General features: G+C 44.4%; 1 protein-coding gene across 2 annotated transcripts in view; it reads right to left on the minus strand.

Annotated features, from left to right (window-relative positions):
• Positions 1-24,029, minus strand: part of prkaa2 (protein kinase, AMP-activated, alpha 2 catalytic subunit) — a 30,394-nt gene extending 6,365 nt beyond the window's left edge. For both annotated transcript variants that reach the window (XR_014569408.1, XM_083767734.1), the window contains exons 1-9: positions 23,838-24,029; positions 20,058-20,199; positions 17,977-18,070; positions 9,485-9,629; positions 7,031-7,118; positions 6,096-6,320; positions 4,091-4,253; positions 2,351-2,689; positions 497-623 (exon numbers count right to left, since the gene is read on the minus strand). Coding sequence is in view for 1 of the 2 variants with exons in the window: in XM_083767734.1 (XP_083623860.1) it covers positions 497-623; positions 2,351-2,689; positions 4,091-4,253; positions 6,096-6,320; positions 7,031-7,118; positions 9,485-9,629; positions 17,977-18,070; positions 20,058-20,199; positions 23,838-23,934 (1,420 nt within the window). In the remaining variant the exon portion in view is untranslated. The remainder of the gene's footprint in view (positions 1-496; positions 624-2,350; positions 2,690-4,090; positions 4,254-6,095; positions 6,321-7,030; positions 7,119-9,484; positions 9,630-17,976; positions 18,071-20,057; positions 20,200-23,837) is intronic.
• Positions 24,030-24,418: the final 389 nt, after the last annotated feature.

Here is a 24,418-nt window from a genome sequence, read left to right on the forward strand (position 1 = left end):
ATTTGTATATTTGTATGTCTGTTCATTTTCCTCATACACTTTTCAAAAAGGATTTATTTAAAGACGTTTACACCACAGACAAAGCCAACTCTTGTCGTGACAAATCATGACAATAAACACAATGTTTTGGGCCAAACAAAGAATTAGAAAGTAGAAAAAAACGGCAGGTTACAACACTTTTTTTGTCGTTTTTCTTCTTTGCAATTATTTGTTTGGTCCAAAATATTGTGTTTGTTGTCATGATTTGTCACGACAAGAGTTGGCTTTGTATGAGACTTGTAAGGTCTTTAAATAAATACGTTTCAAAATGTCTATGGGAAAAATGCATTGGGAATCATTTCCTGGGCCTGGCATCGTCATGAAAGGGGGCGGGACTGAAACGCTCTATTTCGGAACATATTCAGTCCAGTTCCCGAAAAGTTGGCATTTTTTCGGAGATGGATAAGTGCAGTACAAGAGGACAGGGTGTCCAACCGACGGCGGACTGGGCTCCTACCATCGATGCTCTTGAAGTCCAGGAGGTAGGATCTGTTGTCCACCTGGTACAGCTGCAGGCTCATCTTCACCAGGTTGCCCGTCACTGGGTTCTTCCTCCGCACGCGCAGGTGGTACGGGTTCACCACCTTACAAAGCAGACAATAGAGAATCATTCATACTGTGCGTGTGTGTTCCTGTTTAACTCATTAAAGGAGAATTGTTTTCTTACCTTTAACTCTACCCATGTGCTACAACTTTGTAGCTTTAGGATAGAAAAAAACGTGACAGTTTATGGAGATAACTCCCCTGAACAACATTGTTGCAACTCTGTGCAACATTTTACGTTGACCGAAATAATGCAACATCTCCAGTAGGTTGGCTATTTTAGGGATAGAAATGTCAAACAAAACGGTCTCATCAGCTAAAATGGGGGGGGGGCATTTTCGATGACGTCCAACCAGGAAAATAACATCGAATGTTGCGCAACAGACGCTCCAAGCCTGTGGAGCGATGCGATCGGTTTTGACATCAATAAATCTCCGTCCTTTTATCAATCTCTGTCCTGAGCGCTACCATTTGATTGAACGGAGAACTCCATCTTTGCTGCTTGGGGTGTCAAGTGTAGAACAAAACAGCAATTGGAAGAAATGTTGGGAATCACAGAGTTTGAGGATGTCTGAGTGAAATATTTCCAACTAGGAGTAAAACCAAGTGATTAGTGGGGTATCAAGCGTATGGGCATGTGGACGCGGTATGTCGAGCTGAAAGTAGATCTGCAAGACATGTGGAAAGATGAATTGTGTTGGGGAATGTGACGAAGAGCAGAGACAACCAAAGTGCGTGAACTGCGACGGGAACCAACATACAGGAGCAATGCAATGTCCAAAAAGAGTCAAGGAAGTAGAGGTGAATAGGATGAGGAGGAAGGAAAATGGAATGTCATAACACTGATGCCGTTAACACATTTTGGGCGGGAACCCCTTTTGGTGTCAGCATTATGTTATGCTTTAGCTATTGAAAAATAGCAGATCTACAAGCTCATAGCACGCCACCGAGTGGCGCGCTACGAGCTTGTAGGTCTGATATTTTAGAAAAATCGAAGAACGAGTACGACTGACATAGAAACATAGCTTTTTCATAAAACTGTCAGGATGTATAAGACATTTTTAGAATCTGATCTCTGGAGGGAAACGAATGTGTGGCAGAGCAAAAGGATCCTGAGGGGCTTTCATTGCCATGGTTGTGATTGAACCGGTCCGTGCTGTACAAATACCTCGCGAGTCAGAATGGATTAAAATGACGCTTGACGCAGCCAGGAGGTTGTGGAGAGATGGGCAATACTCTGACAAGAGTGCTTTGTGCCAACTCAGCCAACAGGGGATGAGAAATAGAAAAGGAATGGCAGCAGGGGGATAATTAAGGCACTATAAATAATTTGCACGGAAGAAATAAATTTATTATGAGGTTTCTCCCGACCTGTGGAGGGCAGTAAAACGCTTGGCGGCATCAAAACTGAATGAAAAATGAATTAATGTCTGGTTCTCAATGCGCTAGACCCCTAGGAGAAGGATAGGGGAGGTGGAGCGCCACACCTAAAATCAGCTCCATCCAGCACTCACCGCACGACTTTTACGGTGAGTTGGCGGAGCCCGGTATCGAACCCATGACCTTGTGGCTCTACCAACTGAGCTACGCGGACACGAGATGTCCAGTAAACAGTAATGATTCCAAACACTCTGAGGTGCATGCATGCATTCATGCATGTGAAAAAGGAAGTAAGTGTGCCTTTTAGTGGTAATTAGAGCCTGTGTATGTACTGTATGAATGTCATTTGGTATTTTGAAATGGTCCACTTCATGTCTATCCCTTTTACCTTCCAGTCAAAGCTGAGCTGTCTCATGGCTCTGTACACTTCGGCCATGATGTCGTAGGGCCGGCTCTGGCTGCGGATGCCGAGGTGCCACTTGGCCTTCTTCACCGTGGTGGGCTTGGGCCGGGTGGTGTTGAGGGCGTCCAGAGGACAGCGGGCCTTGGGGCTGTCGGCCAGCAGCGGGGGCATCCTCTCCGGATGGGGCTTGACCCCGGGGGGCAGGGGCATGCCTTCCTCCATGAAGGAGCCCTGGGGAGGGCTGGAGGCCAGGTAGAACTCACTGGCCTGGGTCATGATGCGCCGGTTGTCTATGATCAGGTGGTAGGCTACGGCAAGCTGGTCCTGGAGGCGGTGGAGAGAGAAGAGAAACACGGATTATTACAATTCACGAATGGAGTTTTTCTAGCACTGCACTGTCAGTTAAAGTTGGTTAACGGCCAGTCACACTCAGGAGCAGGATAACAATGACGATAATACAAATTAATATGTATTTTCTATTTTGTTTACATAACTGTATCGTTCTTAATAGTTAAGACAACCTGCAGATCTCCGCCTAATAAGCCATCTAAAGTCAGTGTTGTTACTACAACTACACCCAGAGCGGACAATCTGACTCATACCGCCCCAATATGAACAACCGCCAACGGTCTTTGCACTGGTTATGGAGCAACACTCTTATTTATGTCAATCTCAGACTTGTGTCCACCTAGCCCTCGTCCAATGCGTTAGTGAGTAATCACTAACGCCCTGCCAGGAAAGCCCTTGCTGCTCACGGGTAAAAAACAATCCACTGCCGTGGGAGGGGTCCAACTTTACCAAAAATAAACAAAACTACTGCGCTAATCACCGGAACAAAGTTTTTGTGAAAGTCTATTCTCCAGGCTGGGAAGCCTCTCAGCTTCTCTGTATAATATACTTTTTGGGCATAAAATAAAACAAAATATCTTCTTCAGAGCACCCTCTACAGAGCTGGTCAACATAAATTACCCATTGACCAGATCTGCAGAGGGCGCTCTATTTTGTGTCATTTTATGCCCAAGTTGGATCCCTCCCACGGCAGTGGAATTTTTACCCGTGAGCAGCAGAGGCTTTCCTGGCAGGGTGTTAGTGAGAACTCGCTAATGCACTGGACCAGGGCTAGTGTCCACCCAGGTTGGGAGGCGGAGATCTCCCATATGTCTGGTTATGCAAGACCCATACAGTGTCAACCCTCCCAAAAGCCACATCTCTGCCTGTTTGCCACTCTGTCAATCTGTCAGCAGATTTGTCCAACAGAGGGTGTTGTAAAACAACAAACTAAGCGACTTACATCAACTATGCACATCTACAGTATACTGTATGTGAGTGGGGAGAGTGCTGGTGGTGACACGTCGGGCACTGTCTGGTACCATCGCACCAGGCGCATTCGGTTCCATTTATATTCTCTCATTCATACATTGAAGGCTCATACATAGTCTGGATTTACGGTGGTGGGGTGACCACCGAACTACAACATGACGTCACGAGCCGCGGTGAAGAGCAAACCACCGCCACCGCTCCAGCCCTTCTCTCTGTTTTTACTCACCACCGCTCAACGTTATTTCAGCTCCGGTGGTCAGCTCACCACCAGAGCGGTGGTCACCTTACCACCGAAAATCCAGACTATGAATAGGCCTTAACACTCAGGAACAGTGAGGCAGTGAGGTGAGGTGAGCCTACATTAACACTCAGGAACAGTGAGGCAGTGAGGTGAGGTGAGCCTACCTGTGGGTCTCCGCTGTACAGGCTGGCCATGACCTCAGACTCGGTGCATTCAAACTTGTCACACACCTCCTTGACCGCCTCCTCGTCCATCACGGTGGCGTCATAAGACGGGTCCTCAGGGAACAGGTAGCCGGGCAGGTCCTGCTTGAACCACTCGTGCTCCCTGATAAACAACACCACAGACAGACAGACATATATATATCAGGATAATGTTTATGTTTATTCATTTGATATGGACATAACCATTACATTGCTCATTGCACAGTTGTACAACTTGTAGATGTATTGTTTACAGTGTGTTACCACTTGTCCACAGGAGACATTTAAAAAATAATACAGTATATAGTTTAAAAAACACCCAATCGAATACAAAAAAATTATACATTCTAATAATATTTACAGCTAAATTAAAACACCCATTACATAATCTCCATTACAAAAGTGTGATTTGATTTCAACCATAGTTGTTGTACATCATTGCCGTCGGGTGGAAACAAAGCAAAAAATATATTTATTGTTTTACTTTGCACAGTTTAGAGGAAATTAAATGAAATATTTATAAAACAGTGACACTAGCCAATCGGACCTACAAGTTTCACCATGCAATGTGTTGTGAGCCTGCAGTTTGACTATTTTCACTACGGTAGCTTGACACTCTTATGCGACAAAGTAGGGCATGTTTTCATCTGCCCTGCCCCCCCCCCCCCCCCCCCCCACACCCCAGCAATACTAATGGCCATGGCTAATGGGGATACATGGGAAATACAGCAAATCTAAAAAAGAATCCAGGTATCAATGGTCTTTTATTTAGAACAGTAATCAGTTTTCCAGTATGTTGTGACCGATAGCATCAAAACTCTCGCTTTGCGATACTAGCATAGAATATCTGTTCAATCTATGTTTGCACTGTATGTGAGTTCAGAACTAATATCTGACTCAAAAACACACTTTTTTATTGTATATTCTTATCTACTGTATACATTTCTGATAAGTGCATGCGTAAGTATATATGAATAATGTAGGTTTAGTACAAATTATGCACCAAAACCTTTCTATATGAAAATATGTTTACCGTAAATAAAGATTCAAGATTCAAGGTCTATAATGAGTTTATAGAGGCACACAGTCTGTTCTTCTTCATAAGTGGTTTGGCAGAGAAGGGAAAACAACAGATTGCAAGCAGGTGTTGATTAATAATGTCCTCTATTTTATTCATCACAGTTGCAATCGATGCTCTAAAATCTTTGCGAATAAATCAAGGGATCTTTGTTTTATAGACTTTTGTCTGTGTCATTTGTCATCATACTAAGTTAAAAGAATAATTGGATAAATGTGATCTTTTTGAACAACGGATTATGTTCTAGGGATGCTCCTCACTGTGCAAAAGACTGGTCATCTTGTGTTTATTTTCCAGTAGAAATGTTAAAGATAGATAAGAACATTTGTAGTCTGTAGTACTTTTTGTAAGTAAAGCTGAGAACATACAATTTAGCATTGTATGGACAAATGTTTTTGTAGATACTACAAATACCGTATTGTGCAGAATATAAGACGACTCTGATTATAAATCGTGCACCATCTGCACGTGGGTCTGTTTCTGTCCCTGCTGCTTCTCTTCATGAGCAGGGTGTGACAGCGCTGTCAGACAGCCCCCCTCCGTCCTCACTCATGTTCTCTTACTGTGTCACTGGCTGATAAGCCACTCCCAACCAAATTAAATCTACAGTTTATTTTGTCGACAAAAAACATGTCGACAAAAGATATTTTGGCAGCAGATTTTACACTTGGTTGCGGGAAATAGCCAAACTACACACTCAAGCTTGTGGATCTGCTATTTCCAGAGCACAACACCCGAGCACCACCAAACGTCTTGTCTTTTAGTTCTACTGGATCTCTTCTCCACTATAGTCCTCCCTAACATTTTAGACAATTTAGTTATTTAGACAAGATAGTTATCGTGGACGACATTAAAACTGCAGTGAAGGTTGAGTGCGTAGTACGGTACCTGATGTCTTTGATGGTGGCCCTCTTCAGAGGGTCCACCTGCAGCATGAGCATGAGCAGCGAGGCCACGGAGCGGTTGAGGTACTCGGGCATGTAGAACACCCCTCCCCTGATCTTCTTGAACAGCGTGGGGACGTGCTCGTCGTCGAAGGGCAGGGTGCCGCACAGCAGGGCGTAGAGGATCACCCCGCAGCTCCAGATGTCAACCTCTGGACCTGCATACAGCCTGGCAGCAAGCATCACAAGCAAAGGGTCACACACACACAAAGACACAGAATTTACCATTTACAATCTGACATGTCGTCGCCGTCGGTGGAAACCTCATATGTCCAAAACACTTGGAGCTTGTAGATCAGCTACTTGTGATACTTTTGTGTGACTTAAGTTGGTACTAGTATGATCATGTAGGGCAGGGTTCCCCAATTACTTTTTCCTCAAGGGCCATATTTTGACTAGGGTACCAGGCTGGGGGCCGAGTCCGCACGCGCAAGGTCGAGGTCTTGCTCTGAAAATTCATTTTCAGGGCAAGACCCCATTTGAAAAGGATGCCCAGTTTGACATGCATAGGCAGACTGACCTCCATTTAATGCGCAAATGGCCCACGGGCCGCCTATTGGGGAACCCGGATGTAGGGAGTTAATTTACGAACAAACTCCAAAGGTTTCTGCCAAGAGCAACGAGATGTGTGTGTATGGGATTGGGATTGTGTGTGTGTGTGTGTGTGTACATATTTATATATACACACACACAACTGCTACAGAGACAGACATGCTGCTACAGGCACCCAGATAAACTGTACAGTAAATATATAACTATTGTATGCAACTAATATTGTTTCTTATTGAAGTATTGCTTTCTGTATTTATTTTACCATATTGTTGTTATGTAACAAAATAACTAAACCACACACACACACACACACACACACACACACACCTCCCTGAGATGACCTCTGGAGCAGCGTAGTTGGGTGATCCGCAACTCGTCCTCAGGAACTCGCCGTCTGACATCATGTTTGACAGCCCTGTAGGCCAATCACAAGACAACGGGACTCAGGTCATCAATCACACACCTCCATCCATGGTGTTTACTTTAGTATATTATCATCACAAACTAATGCTTGGAAACCCCCTAGTTTGACACGTCACATGCTACATAAAGCATGACGACATTTTGCATTTTTTGCCTTCTATAGGTTGTTAATGGTATGGTCAAATTATGCCAATTATGAAAATTGCTCAACATATTATGCAAGTTAGCATCCGGCAGTTTCTAAATGCTGGGGACCCATACTCAACATTTATAACATCAGTTTCTACATGCTGGGGACACATACTCAACATTTATAACATCAGTTTCTACATGCTGGGGACCCATACTCAACATTTATAACATCAGTTTCTACATGCTGGGGACCCATACTCAACATTTCTAACATAAAACCTTGTTGTACTCAACATGTCCGGGTTCACAATGGGGCTCTATGGGCTGGCAAGTAGAATAAAAGGGTGATGCTGCTTCGTTCACACTGGCCGATACGAAAGATACAAAGTCATATAGTGATGAACAAGTCATCAACAAGCTCCAAACGTGTCTAGAAGGCGAAACTAGAGCTAGAGGAATAACAGGAGCGCATACTAGTCTCATTGGGTGTTATTCGGCTCTGCAACGTGGTAGGCACTGTTGGGTCAAAACATTGCTCATCCAGGAAGTGTGTCTCCGCCCAGTGGATTATTTTACGTTTTGGCCCAAAAAGTGTATTTTAGCCGTGAGGTGGGGTGCTCAGAGTGTTCCCACTAAGGAATGTAGGCTTTCAACTCCACAAAACAGTCTTTGTTTTGGTGAGTAGCCAAAGTGTACTTTATTTTTATTTTACTGAAGACGAGAGGCTGTGCAGCCTGTGAGGTGTGCGCAGGGGTTCGAAAGTCCCTTAGCGTTAAGGAGAAGTCCTTAAAATGCTATGGACCAGAGCTAATGGACATGAAGCGTCAACTGACGGCGAGAAAATGCAAATGTTACTGCCGCAGAATTAGTAAAATGTTCACCAGAGACAGACTATCGTTAACGATACAATATCACAGAGACAGTTGAATATTTTTGGACCACAATGAGATGATTTTTAAGATGACCCAATGTTATTATCCATAGAGAAAAACGTCACTCGTTCATCCCAAGGGATGAACGATCGAGTGACGTCAGAACTCAAATGCTCTATAGAACTGTACTGTTGCTTTGTAGCTGTGCCAGCGTGCGAACGCAGCATGAGAGTGTTACTACTAGTCTGTACAGTAGGCCCCACACGGATACCTTTATCCCTGCTTGACGAGCCAAGCCTGTAAGCCCCGAACACACGGCACATCTAATTGGATGAACCTGCCACCAAAGGCTAAACGCCAGTCTGCCATGTCCAACAGCACTGACCTTAGCCTTTATCTCCTAGAACTCCTTCCTGTCGGAGTGTCCCTGCTCTCTCACACCGTGTACTGGCGTCCTTAGCGCTTAGTCATAACATTTCTCCCGCTGTGACCCCCCCCCACCTCTCGCTCTCCCTTGGTGATCAGATGACACTGGGGCCTCAAGGCGTCCTGCCAGATTGGATATCGGCCGTTGTGCGAGCTGGGAAAACCTTGCATGTGACCATAAGAAGCGTTGTACTTTTCAGGAAATGGAAAAACGTGTTTTCCAGTGGATCCAAAGTAGTGATGATTACGATAGTTGCCAGATTTGATATTGTCGCTGTGCGCGGTGGGAAAAGCTTGTATTTTTCCCCATTTCAGAAAATGGGAAGAACCTGTGTTCCAAGATGGATCCAATGTACAGTAGATATTATTTAGTCACAAGATCCTGTTATTACTTTTTAATTGGTTCAATATTTACCCACGGAAACACATAACCCACTTTTACTTTCAAGCTTGAAGATCTGCTATTTTTGGTACTTTTGTGCAGTATGATGAAGTAGGGCGTTAATTTATGAAGAAACATAAAGAAAAGTTGAATGGGGATACAAGGTTTCTGCCTGACGACAACATGAGTCCTGCCTGTTGCTAGGAGACCTCTCCCCTGGCTCTGTTGAAGCTTGCCACTTTCACATCTACTTCTGATCCCCTTTGGCTAAATTGCCTTCCGAAGTTTGCAGGATTGGTTCGTTTTCAAACAAAATGCCTCAAATCATGAATCATTTGAGGGAGATTTTGCATGCAGATTCCCACTAGGCAGAGGAAGAAATGCCACTTGAACATTTTCAAATAAGCCAGTTGTAAGGTGGCGTTACAACTGGCCCATTTGTGTTTTCACCTATAACAATTAGAATTAGACAAGCGATAGAGGAGAGGAGAGGAGAGGAGAGGAGAGGAGAGGAGAGGAGAGCAGAGCTCTCGGTGTGAACTCTACCAAAGTCTGCGATCTTGGCGTTCTTGCTGTGATCCAGCAGGACATTCTCGGGCTTGAGGTCTCTGTGGACCACCATGTGTCTGTGGCAGTAATCCACCGCCGAGATGATCTGCTGGAACAGACGGCGAGCCTCCGTGTCCTCCACCTGGAAGAGACAGTGGAGACATTATAATACAGCACTGACTCCATACTGTATCAGATATCTGTACATATAATACAGCACTGACTCCATACTGCATCAGATATCTGTACATATAATACAGTACTGACTCCATACTGTATCAGATATCTGTACATATAATACAGTACTGGCTCCATACTGCATCAGATATCTGTACATATAATACAGCACTGACTCCATACTGCATCAGATATCTGTACATATAATACAGTACTGACTCCATACTGTATCAGATATCTGTACATATAATACAGTACTGGCTCCATACTGCATCAGATATCTGTACATATAATACAGCACTGACTCCATACTGTATCAGATATCTGTACATATAATACAGTACTGGCTCCATACTGCATCAGATATCTGTACATATAATACAGTACTGACTCCATACTGCATCAGATATCTGTACATATAATACAGTACTGACTCCATACTGTATCAGATATCTGTACATATAATACAGTACTGACTCCATACTGCATCAGATATCTGTACATATAATTAGGGATGCACTGATCCGATACTCGTATCGGAGATCGGCGCCGATACAGGCTAAAATTCTAGATCGGGTATCGGATCGGTGGTCGATCCATTATCCGATCCGATCCGATAATTATGTGTAATTACAGTATGAAAACAACTCTACCTCCTCTGTGACACAGCAGTGTAGTATTACTGTGGAATGCAGCCAGGCTAGCCTGCGCACACATTAATCTGGTCTAATTGTTGCACAGTTATTTAATAAATAATTCAGTGCATTTATATGTGTGTTTGTTACATTTTGTTTTACAAAGTTGGGAAAGTAATGTTTAAGTCAAGCCTTGATGTTGCCTTAAACAAAATAATGATTCCAGACTCCACACAGTGAGGCATACAGCTTAATAGGTTATTACGTTTCTTTGTGGGGGTATCGGATCGGTACTCTGTATCGGCAGATACTGGACCCCCATGTATCGAAATCGGTATCGAATGCCAAAAAGCCGGATCGGTGCATCCCTACATATAATACAGTACTGGCTCCATACTGCATCAGATATCTGTACATATAATACAGTACTGACTCCATACTGCATCAGATATCTGTACATATAATACAGTACTGACTCCATACTGCATCAGATATCTGTACATATAATACAGTACTGACTCCATACTGCATCAGATATCTGTACATATAATACAGTACTGGCTCCATACTGCATCAGATATCTGTACATATAATACAGTACTGACTCCATAATGCATCAGATATCTGTACATATAATACAGTACTGACTCCATACTGCATCAGATATCTGTACATATAATACAGTACTGACTCCATACTGCATCAGATATCTGTATGGCTGCAGTTCTAAATGTGTATCGTCACTGTCGGGCAGAAACCTCTTATCTCCATATTATAATTTCTTATTTTTTCTTGTAATATATGCTACCATTTGAATCCCAACAACTAACAGTTTTGGACATTCCAGGCACATCTGCCTATCTGGTGTCAACGGTGGACACCTTCAGTTTGAATGCCATTTCACTCGGAAACCAAGAGTCAGGAATGCTGCGATTGTTATTTTATCACCCAAAACCCAATACATTTTGTAACCGGGATCATATAGTTTAGAGAAATGAGGCGCAAATCAAGTTTGTTCTGAGCCAAAAAGAAGAACCCGAGATATTACGATTCTAAAAACCAACCTTCCCACAGACAGCATGAGCCAGCAGAATTTTCATTTCCGGCATTTATTTATTTTTTCATCGAAGCCAAAAGAGATGCTAAGGACATGCATACACGTCCTCTCAATTAAAACCGGGATGTGCCTCGGACGTGTATGCACGTCTTCAGAGTGACATCTGCCCATCTGCTTGGCACTCTAGTGTCTTTATTCTGAAAAATTCGCCAAAAGGCGAGCTCAGCGCAGAGGGCGTTTGGACGCTCACTCAAAAGGCGATATCGGCAGTAAATTAGTTATAGGATGTCACCATTTCTGTTCTCTTTATCTCATTGGTGTGCTTTGGACAGTTCAGAAACCAGCCTACCAGTGATATCATCGATAGGCAGGTTTGGTAATGTGTAATGTAAAACAAGCTTTAATGAATGCGAGAAGAATAGCTTTTATTTCAGCTTGCTAACCTTCTAGGAAGAGGAAAGGCTGTAGTTTTTATTAGCTTGGAATTTCCAAGCTGGTCCATAAGATGTCACATAAATGGTGCCATTGGGGACAGAGTGGCATTCTGACGCACCCCTATTCAAAATACAGTATGAGGCTTCCACGTGCGGATAGGGTTATGGCCTATTCATAGTCGAGTTTTCGGCAACGTCATGTTGTAGTTTACGGTTGTTACCAAAAACTGGACTATGAATAGACCTTTAGGGACAGGTTTAGTAATGTACCGAGTCGGAATAGCAGACTTCAGCATGCAGGTGTTGAGCATTAGTGAGGGAAAATTATATGAAGATAAAGTAAAAAATAGGTGAAGTGCTCCTTTGATACATGTTGTGTGTTATTTAAGCCAACATTACCTGGAATCTATACTTAATTTGACCTGAGATCAGATTCTAAAAATGTCTTCTACATCCTGACAGTTTTCTGAAAAAGCTATGTTTCTATGGCAGTCGATCTTTCAAAAATAGCAGACCTACAAGCTCGTAGCGCGCCACTCGGTGGCGCGCTATGAGCATGTAGATCTGCTATTGTTCAATAGCTAAAGCATAACATAATGCTAACACCAAAAGGGGTTCCCACCCAAAATGGGTTAAGCCAACATTACCTGGAATCTATACTTAAGAAACTACATGAATTTGAATATAACTTTCAACATTTTGGGAGAACAAAATAATACACCGTTTTTGTTGAGGAAAAAGATATGGCTATTATCAGAATGACCCAGCTGGTACTCATTTCGGGGTCGTTACTACGGCTTCTCCCGGGTTGCTGGAGCAGTGTGCGAACATTTATTCCAAGGTCGATGAGACGGTGCCAACACAAACACGTCCTACTCAAAAAGTGAACAAAGTAACAAACACTACTTAACTTTTAATTGCTGCTAAGTGGCCATGGTATACAAGAAGATAATCACCTCTGAGCCATGCGGTTGTCCACAAAATGAAAATAAAAACATAAGTTTTAATTGCATATTTGTCAACCACAACAAGCTGCCAATAACAGCTTTTCCAGTGTCTAGGACAGAAGAGGGACTGAAACTTTATAGCTCAGATTTGTCATCTAACAGTTATTTGTTGATGGTGGGAGGGAACACACTGTACCAGCCAGGCCCCATTCCAGAATCTTAATTGTGCACGTTGGCTTGAGTTCTGATAACTTTATCGTTTAGCTCCAAGGGATTGAAACAACACAACACATGTATTTGTGTGCTCAACTAAGCACTTGGAGACCAAGTGGATTTGGGAGTTTATTGTCCTCGGGTGAGACTGCGCTCAAGCTCATATTAAGAATGAAATGATATTATTATGCAGGGAAGCTCGTCATAACTTCACTGCAAGAAACATGTCTAGTACCTGAGACTACAACTTTTTTCTGTTTTATAACAAATACTATCATTATCATTGTAAGATAACGATGTTTTCATATGAAAGCCCCCATCTTTTATTTTGTCACACCATAAATGTGACATTCATGACAAACCGAACCTCGTGAGAATCGGTTGAGAATTCAGTGAGTTATGATGATTTGAACAGTGGAGAGACCTCCTGCTTCAGTACAGTACATGGGGCAGGACTAGGAGCCTAGGCACGGTTCTGCTCAAAATATTGTGGCCGCGATGACACATCGCTCCAATGAACCGCAACGGCCAATGAGGCATCTACGTTTATTTATCTATGCCATGGGCTAGACACCTGCTTCCCCCATCCAGAATCACACACCCCCTCACCCTCCACTGGCCCACAACTGAATGCAGTTTCCAGACACAGACTCCCCCCAGGACCTGACAAATACCATCAGCTGTCCTACCGTCTCTCTCAGAGAGGAGAACATACAACGGGAATAGACCAATAGACCAATATTTTATAATGTAAATGTAATTCTGCTATATTTACTCCCCACTCAGCACAATTAGACACAACGATCATTAGCCATTAAACATTAAGAGCAGGGAGATAGCAATAACAATAGCAACACCGCCCCATGTGGAACAGAACTAATAGCAGATGCTACTAGATACCAACTAGCTACTAGATACCAACAGACCAGGTACACAGACAACATACCAGGTACACAGACAACATACCAACAGACCAGGTACACAGACAACATACCAACAGACCAGGTACACAGACAACATACCAACAGACCAGGTACACAGACAACATACCAACAGACCAGGTACACAGACAACATACCAACAGACCAGGTACACAGACAACATACCAACAGACCAGGTACACAGACAACATACCAACAGACCAGGTGCACAGACAACATACCAACAGACCAGGTGCACAGACAACATACCAACAGACCAGGTACACAGACAACATACCAACAGACCAGGTACACAGACAACATACCAACAGACCAGGTACACAGACAACATACCAACAGACCAGGTACACAGACAACATGCCAACAGACCAGGTACACAGACAACATACCAACAGACCAGGTACACAGACAACAGACCAACAGACCAGGTACACAGACAACATACCAACAGACCAGGTACACAGACAACATGCCAACAGACCAGGTACACAGACAACAGACCAACAGACCAGGTACACAGACAACATACCAACAGACCAGGTACACAGACAACATACCAACAGACCAGGTACACAGACAACATACCAACAGACCAGGTACACAGACAACATACCAACAGACCAGGTACACAGACAACATACCAACAGACCAGGTACACAGACAACATACCAACAGACCAGGTACACAGACAACATACCAACAGACCAGGTACACAGACAACATACCAACAGACCAGGTACACAGACAACATACCAACAGACCAGGTACACAGACAACATACCAACAGACCAGGTACACAGACAACAGACCAACAGACCAGGTACACAGACAACATACCAACAGACCAGGTACACAGACAACATACCAACAGACCAGGTACACAGACAACATACCAACAGACCAGGTACACAGACAACAGACCAACAGACCAGGTACACAGACAACATACCAACAGACCAGGTACACAGACAACATACCAACAGACCAGGTACACAGACAACATACCAACAGACCAGGTACACAGACAACAGACCAACAGACCAGGTACACAGACAACATACCAACAGACCAGGTACACAGACAACATACCAACAGACCAGGTACACAGACAACATACCAACAGACCAGGTACACAGACAACATGCCAACAGACCAGGTACACAGACAACAGACCAACAGACCAGGTACACAGACAACATACCAACAGACCAGGTACACAGACAACATACCAACAGACCAGGTACACAGACAACATACCAACAGACCAGGTACACAGACAACATACCAACAGACCAGGTACACAGACAACATACCAACAGACCAGGTACACAGACAACATACCAACAGACCAGGTACACAGACAACATACCAACAGACCAGGTACACAGACAACATACCAACAGACCAGGTACACAGACAACATACCAACAGACCAGGTACACAGACAACATACCAACAGACCAGGTACACAGACAACAGACCAACAGACCAGGTACACAGACAACATACCAACAGACCAGGTACACAGACAACATACCAACAGACCAGGTACACAGACAACAGACCAACAGACCAGGTACACAGACAACATACCAACAGACCAGGTACACAGACAACATACCAACAGACCAGGTACACAGACAACATACCAACAGACCAGGTACACAGACAACAGACCAACAGACCAGGTACACAGACAACATACCAACAGACCAGGTACACAGACAACATACCAACAGACCAGGTACACAGACAACAGACCAACAGACCAGGTACACAGACAACATACCAACAGACCAGGAACACAGACAACATACCAACAGACCAGGTACACAGACACCATACCAACAGACCAGGTACACAGACAACATACCAACAGACCAGGTACACAGACAACAGACCAACAGACCAGGTACACAGACAACAGACCAACAGACCAGGTACACAGACAACATACCAACAGACCAGGTACACAGACAACATACCAACAGACCAGGTACACAGACAACATACCAACAGACCAGGTACACAGACAACATACCAACAGACCAGGTACACAGACAACATACCAACAGACCAGGTACACAGACAACATACCAACAGACCAGGTACACAGACAACATACCAACAGACCAGGTACACAGACAACATACCAACAGACCAGGAACACAGACAACATACCAACAGACCAGGAACACAGACAACATACCAACAGACCAGGTACACAGACAACATACCAACAGACCAGGTACACAGACAACATACCAACAGACCAGGTACACAGACAACATACCAACAGACCAGGTACACAGACAACATACCAACAGACCAGGTACACAGACAACAGACCAGGTACACAGACAACATACCAACAGACCAGGTACACAGACAACATACCAGGTACACAGACAACATACCAACAGACCAGGTACACAGACAACATACCAGGTACACAGACAACATACCAACAGACCAGGTACACAGACAACATACCAACAGACCAGGTACACAGACAACATACCAACAGACCAGGTACACAGACAACATACCAACAGACCAGGTACACAGACAACATACCAACAGACCAGGTACACAGACAACATACCAACAGACCAGGTACACAGACAACATACCAACAGACCAGGTACACAGACAACATACCAACAGACCAGGTACACAGACAACATACCAACAGACCAGGTACACAGACAACATACCAACAGACCAGGTACACAGACAACATGCCAACAGACCAGGTACACAGACAACATACCAACAGACCAGGTACACAGACAACATGCCAACAGACCAGGTACACAGACAACATACCAACAGACCAGGTACACAGACAACATACCAACAGACCAGGTACACAGACAACATGCCAACAGACCAGGTACACAGACAACATACCAACAGACCAGGTACACAGACAACATACCAACAGACCAGGTACACAGACAACATACCAACAGACCAGGTACACAGACAACATACCAACAGACCAGGTACACAGACAACATACCAACAGACCAGGTACACAGACAACATGCCAACAGACCAGGTACACAGACAACATACCAACAGACCAGGTACACAGACAACATACCAACAGACCAGGTACACAGACAACATACCAACAGACCAGGTACACAGACAACATACCAACAGACCAGGTACACAGACAACATACCAACAGACCAGGTACACAGACAACAGACGGAAGAACAGAGACTGAGGTGACCGTAAAAGAAACCTGCCCAATTGGTCAGCTGATTGCCTCGTCAGTGTACAACGTATGGGTCTTGCATAAAGCCGTACACACCCACAAAGCCAAAACATGGACCAACATATACAGTATATTTACAGTATATTATCTATACTATATCATATTCTGTAAAACACTTTGCAAAGTTTGTTTAACCACAAAAACCCTGTATATGTATATATGGTGCTATATAAATAAAGTTTATTATTGTTATGATAGAAAAGATGTACTCAGGCCAAGTGCTAAACCATCACATTAGATGGTTCTGAAAGTGGTTCTGAAAGTGGGGTCCGTGGACCCCCTGTGGTCCATGGGGGGTCCCAAGCTAAATTAGTAAATACAGCATCAAAATCATTGTAACTACTTTATATGTTGGGCTAATAGCAGATCTGCAAGCTCACTATGTGCTTGTCACTTCATGCTGCGCTGCGATTTTTGAATAGAAATGGTGCAACCACTCCAAGGAACAGCAATGTCCATGTCCTGTGTCCTATGTGTTCATATGTATGTGTTAATGAGCACGAGTATGACTATTAGTACCAGTAGGGGCGCTATAGAGAGATAGTGCTGTACTGTTGCCTGCTAATGAGAGAGAGGGGGGGGAGAGGGGAGTTGCACCACTCAGTTCACACAGGTGTGATTTTTTAACATACATCCTCGCTTCTGGGTGTCCTTGGCACAAAACATTTTGAGATGGGGGTCCATGGCCATTCACGCTCACACACACACACACACACACACACACACACACACACTTGGGGCTTCTTGGCACAAAAAAGGTTTGAGAACCAGTAAACCACTGCATTTGATGCCTTACCCGGCCATGTTTGCAGATGTAGTCAAAAAGCTCTCCTCCAGACACATACTCCATTACCATGAAGAAGTCTGTAGGGGTGCTTATCACCTGGTATCTGACACACAAAGAGAGAGAGAGGGGGGGGTGGATTAGGACAAATATGTCTGACCAAAATACCTTCGGAATTGTGGCGACAATATGGTAACGTGTCGATAATCTCTCTCTTTTGTCTTGTTCATGTGCAAACAAGGACTTTTGGTCGTCGCTAATACTTGAATTGTGCAAGGAAGGATATTTGGAAAGCACAGGTAAGCGAAGCATCACTCCATATCATTAAATACTTTCCATAACTCATCACCTCCAAGCGTGGAATTCACAAGACTGGAGCAAAGAGAGAAACACATACAGTACACTAGTACAGTACAAGAAACACAGTCAAACACACAATCCTTCCTAGATTATACAGAGCACACTTTAATGTGAAAGAGAAAAATAAATGTGTTGTTTTCACACAGTTACTGAACCACTACCCAGTTCAGGTCGACACGTGCAGAGTTATGTGTAAGTGTGTGTGTGCTATGTGTGTACTGTATGCATGTGTACGTGAGTGATTCCCTTGCCGGCCTAAGTTCTGACAGAAGACACTTGGGCAGAGTGAACACATGTCTGCCATAGCTCACAGCGTCAAAGTGGGCCAAGCCTAACCCTAGCCTAAAAATAACGAGAGAGCGAGAGAGAGAAAGACAAGCGTCCTGGAGTCCTGGAAGTAAAAAGAGATTTGTTCAAGGAGGAATCACTTTAGTTTCTATTCACTTAGCTGGGGATAATTTCCACTTGCCTGACTCAAACTGTACAGGCAGCCCATTTTTACAGTGTGTGTGTGTATATATGTGTGTGTGTGTGTGTGTGTGTGTGTGTGTGTGTGTGTGTGTCCTGACTCCTGCCCCCTCGGACCCCTATAGGCATGCTCAGTACAGAGCAGCTGTAGTAAACAAACAGAGGGACAAGTGAAGCGTGCCGCTCAAAACACACTGACTGCAGCACAGAAAAGGCCCTGGGCTCACACAGCACATCAAAATGATTCATTCATGGAAGCTCATGCTGGGCAACCCCCTAGGCCTACATCACATCTTTGACTGACTTTTGGCAATCTCTGCTTTATAGAGCTCAGGTTTTAGTGGGAATGTCCGCCAGTAGTATAGAGGGTTATGTGTGTGACGTCATCATGAAACCCGGAAGTTATGCAGGAATGCCGACTGAGTGGCAGAACTACTTTCTGACAGCCCATACATCCTTAAAATCACTTTGCTTGTCGCTTTGCCACTCGATTTTCCATTCGCTTTATGCATACGTCCTGAAATCATTGCTGATGTTCACAAAAACCATTCCCTTTATTAGTGGTTTTAAATCATTTTAAAATGGTGACTATCTCGTCATGATTTCTGCTGAACGACAACTGCTTAACGGTTACCTATGATGGCGCCCATTCAAACAATGCCACCTCATAAACTAAAGGGCGAGCTCTCGTGCACACGCATACGCCTCGTTGACGGCAGACTGCTGGGTGAGCGAGCACTGGTGCTTTGGCATGGGGGGCATCAGCTATAGCTATAGGTTGTCTCCATATATGGAGCTCAAGGTGAAAGCCTTCGTTATTTCACCTAGGGCTCCATATATGGAGACAACCTACAGACGAATTCAGAAACGGGTCTCATGCGAACGTGTTTCCTGTAGGCGGAGACGACATCGGCGGTGTAAACTCGCAGGTCTTCTACTACATTGATTGGTAGAGTGACTGATGTTAGTCTGCTCAAACGTTACTCTTTTACCTGCTTGTTTACTTAAACGCCTTAAGACGAGCCTGCTCGTGCTCGCCATGAGTACCCAGCGTAATTAATTTATAGGATGAGTATACCCGTCCTAGGGATCCAATATGTTAATTTTAAATGTATAACACCTCGTGCATTTGGGATGCACTACATTTTGCACATAATGATTTGGGTGCCCTACCAGCTACTGCGACGTCCTGGTTTCATAAACCGTGTCACCACCCCTCACCCTCACCATTGTATTGTCAGTAAAATGTAAAATGTGTGACATACAGTTTGATGATGTGCGGGTGTCTGAACAGCTTCAGGTTCTGGATCTCCCGCTTGATCTTCCCCACCACATCCAGACTGCGGATCTTCTGCCTGTTCAGGATCTTCACGGCCACTTTATGGCCCGTCAGCTGATGCTCTCCAACTGAAAAGGGAAACAATACAAATATAAAAGCAGATATAAACAAATATTCAAATAGGAAAAAAGATAAGATGTAGGGAGGTAGGGGGGGGGGGGGGGGTTCATAGGTATTATTACAATATCCAACTCTACTATATACACAATTAACGCATCAGGCAGGATTTGATGAACACGGTTGAGAACATTGGGGTCTGGATTAATTTGGAGGAATATCACCTTTTATTTTCCTACTGTGTAAACCAGTGGTTTGCCAGGGCAGGGACCCCCATAAGAGAAGGTTTTTATGGCTCTAGCAGTGATTCTCAACCCGTTTAATTTCAAGAAGCCCCCAGTTTGACATGCATATTAGTCTACGGCCCCCCATTTAATGGCATTTCTATCTCTGGGACCCCCAATTTATATTGTAAAATCTATGTTAATTTAACTCCGCGAGTGTACAAAACTACAAATGAAACAAAATGGTCCATTTGGTTCCATGTGTACACTCTCAGTGTTACAGACCCAGGTTCCAATCCAAACTATCATTTAGCTGGGGACCCCGGAACTCCATAAAGGACCCCTGAGGGTCCCCAGACCCCACTTTGGGAACCACTGGTGTAAACCACTTAGGCAACAATCTCCCATGTAGGGGAGGGTGGTCACTGGCATGCCATACAGTAAGATGATTTACTGTATTTTTGAGTGGTACTAGCCACTCCAAGGAACAGCAATATGCGTCCCTAGGTCTGTTTTAGTGATGCTAATCTTGGGGGGGGGGAAACGACCCGTGGGTGCCCGCATTCATGATAATTTGACCCACCCCACCAAAAAAAGTCTGCATTTCTTTACTCAACCCGCGGGTTGACCCGCAGATTACAGTTCAACTTGTGTATACCATTTGACCCGCCACACCCGATCACTGTCTGATGCACAGGTCTGTCTGTTTGGGCTACCAACAGGTGACAAAGTGGCTGTTGAGCTTCACACTGTACAGGTGCGTGCATGTTGCAGGTGCGAGTTATGTAGTGCAAGTATAGTGCTGTACACAGTACAGTGTTGTACAGGATGGTGTACAGTACAGCACAGTATGAGTAGTACAGCACAGTACAGTATTAAGTGTATCACTCGTACAGAGTACAGTGCTGTGAGAGTACAGATTCAGATTACAACACAGTACAGTACAGGGTACAGTACAGAGTAGACTACAGTACAGTACAGAGTAGTACCATACAGAGTACAGTGCACACAGATACGTTTTTGAGTGGTGCTAGCCATTCAAAGGAACAATGTGGGTCCCTATGTTATGTCTCCATGTCCGCTTGAGTACGGAAATACCGCAGTGACTCAAGGTGTCACTGTTGAGTAGCCTAACACACACACACAGTTCAGAGTAGACGGGCGAATTTTCTTTTGTAATTAATTATATATTTTTGAGGGGCGCTAGCCCCTCCTATACACAGGTTTAATGTTTGTATATAGATCAATGTTTGTTTTGTAAATGCCATTGACAATGAAGGGAAAATCAGAATGTAACTCATATTGTCTCTTTATTGTTAATGGCATTTAATGTTTGTGTTGGCACCGTTTGTTTTACATCACCATTACATCACCTAATCAACATGAGTTAGACTTTAATATATTAGCACCCCTCACTTTTTTTTTTACCTAATAAATGTAGTTACATTAACTCCCCTCATATATGTATGCAAATTACATGCTGCACATAATTCTACAATCATTCAAACTCCTAACTTTGACAGGGGGTGGAGTCCGTGAGATAGGTGGGTTATTGCTCTCAATTCTCAGAGTCTGATCGCCAGTAAGATGCCCTGAGGGCGAGAAGCGACCTAGGTCACGTGCACGCCGTGTACGCATCCGCCTGGGTGACGGCGCTGGCACTTTGGCATGGGGGATATAACTTTGGGGAGGGCCCAACTAGAGTTTGAATGGACAGGTAGGCCTATCAGTCAAAAGGGAGACATCGAAGAGGAAGGACAGGTAGGGATGGATCAACATATGGAATGTCAGAACAGGTCAGCTCCATATATGGGTTTGAGGTAAGATGTAGAGTTGCTGGCCGGCTCCATATGCAGATCTAGTCTTCTCCATGTATGGCTATCCAGGGTTTGATGAGGTCAGTGTCGTGATCTTCATATATGGAGACGGCCATATTTGGAGCGTGTCACGAGGCGCGATGGACTGACAGCCATATATGGTGGCGAGGTGTGACGTGTCACAAGGTGTGACGTCACGAGGTGTGATGATTGAAGGCCATATACGGTGCCGTGACTGACTGTCTGACGGAGCAACAGGTTTTCAAAGTAATTTGCGACCTCCAATCGCAATTCCCTCATGATGCGAAAGAAAATAATGCTAAGATAAAGAAAAACATTAAGGTTGTTTATTATGTATAATTATGGACAATCAAAATATGTTGGAAATGTTTTGTTTTGATGGGGTGTCACAATCGACAAAAAAAATGTTGATATGGCACACCGACTATCAAGAAAATAAAAACATGGCACTTCATGTCAAAAAGCTGACCCCTGGTGTAAACCGTTGCTGGCCTCCTATTTCTGTCTTTGAGGGGAGTTTGGCCTAATGTAGCCTTGCTTCATGGTCGGAAGGGGCTGCCTGATTCATCTGGGAAGAGCCAGCTGGTGACCTCCTCGGGACATTAGTTAGTTGACACCGTGTCTGCCTGCCACATTTTAGTGACAATCAACAACGTTGCTATCAAATAGCCTTGGAATTTAACTTTGTCGTGATGATAATGATGATGGCATGTTATGTCAATGTATCAAATATCATGGCCAGTTTAGCCTGATTGTAGTGTAGAGGCTCTAGCCTACTCACTGTACACAACCAACCTGTACAGTAGAGGCTACATTATACTATAGCAGATTAGAATCCTTAGGCAGCAACAACCATCGCGAGAAAGAAGAAGCCCCCCATAGTGGCTGAGTGGCGTTAAAATTCCACAAGGTCACGCAGACATAATGAAAACTGTAAACTGAGAAGCTTAGAATAGAGAGCAGAGCACGGGCATTCAACACTACGCAAACTTTACGGTCCCCTGGCCTGTTGTGCCTGGTCGTCCCCCAGTCTGTAGACGGCATATTATTTACTACCAGGTGATAAGATAACGTAATCAGACCATTTATAATTATAGCATTATCAAGGATATCTCGAGATAACATTATTCTATGGCGGTGGGTTTAGGGTTTGTTTACTCTTCAAAATGCCCATTGCTGCTGGACATTACAGTCCTAGAAAGCAAATAAATAATAATGATAATAGTACAAGCCAGTGGGTCTAATTGCAGGCTATCTAATGCAATTGCTCGCAGTGTCGCTGAGCGACAAACATTTAGCTTTGGTGAAAGAATTTGCCTTTGAAGCCGTGCTATTCTCGAAATCCCTTAACGTCACGATCCATTCTGTCGCTAATGGCTACGGGTGTACAGCTACGCAAACTGCGCACATCGACCCCACCGGTAACTTCAACCAGAAAAAAGGTAAACGGTGATTATTTCCTCTGGGAAATACACAGCGTGCACACACACACACACACACACACATGCACACACACAACCCCACGCACACACGTTTGGATTCCGCACGGCCGCGGCGTGACAAAGAAAGGAACAACAGTGACTCAACTCTTTACTTTGCCGAACGTTCCGACTCCCAGCGTGTCTCCGAGGATGTAGTGTCCGATTTTTACCCTGCCTTCGTGCTTTGGCTGCCGCTCTGCCATCTTCTCCGTTACCGACAGCTCTGTCTGAGGCGAGGCTGGGCTTCCTCCTCGCCTCGGTGTGGTGGGCGGGTGTGTGTGGGTGCTGGGTCGGTGGGTGTGTGACTGTGTGTGTGTGTGTGTGTGTGTGTGTGTTTTGGGTGCTGGTGGGTGGGTGGGTGCTGCCTGCCTAGGGCTGCACCGGGAGGCGGGGCCGTGAATTCCCACACTCACTCACTCACTCAGTCATCCAACCATAGACTGTAAACATCCAACCTAAACCCTGAAACATACATGACTGTTGACTGTCATGTCGTGACAGACGACCGTCGTGAGTCGTGAGAGCCCGGAGCCGTGGCTAAAACCTTAACCCAGCCCGTCGGAGGCGTGAGAATGGAATGAATCCAGCAGGCAGGGCAGGGGTCGTAAACGTTTTTTCAGACCGCGACCCCATATTCATATTAAAATTGTGTTGACAGTGCATGTAATCAGACAGTAGTGTTGTGTT

This window comes from Protomyctophum parallelum (assembly GCF_964188405.1).
Source record: "Protomyctophum parallelum genome assembly, chromosome: 6".
Taxonomy (NCBI): Eukaryota; Metazoa; Chordata; class Actinopteri; order Myctophiformes; family Myctophidae; genus Protomyctophum; species Protomyctophum parallelum.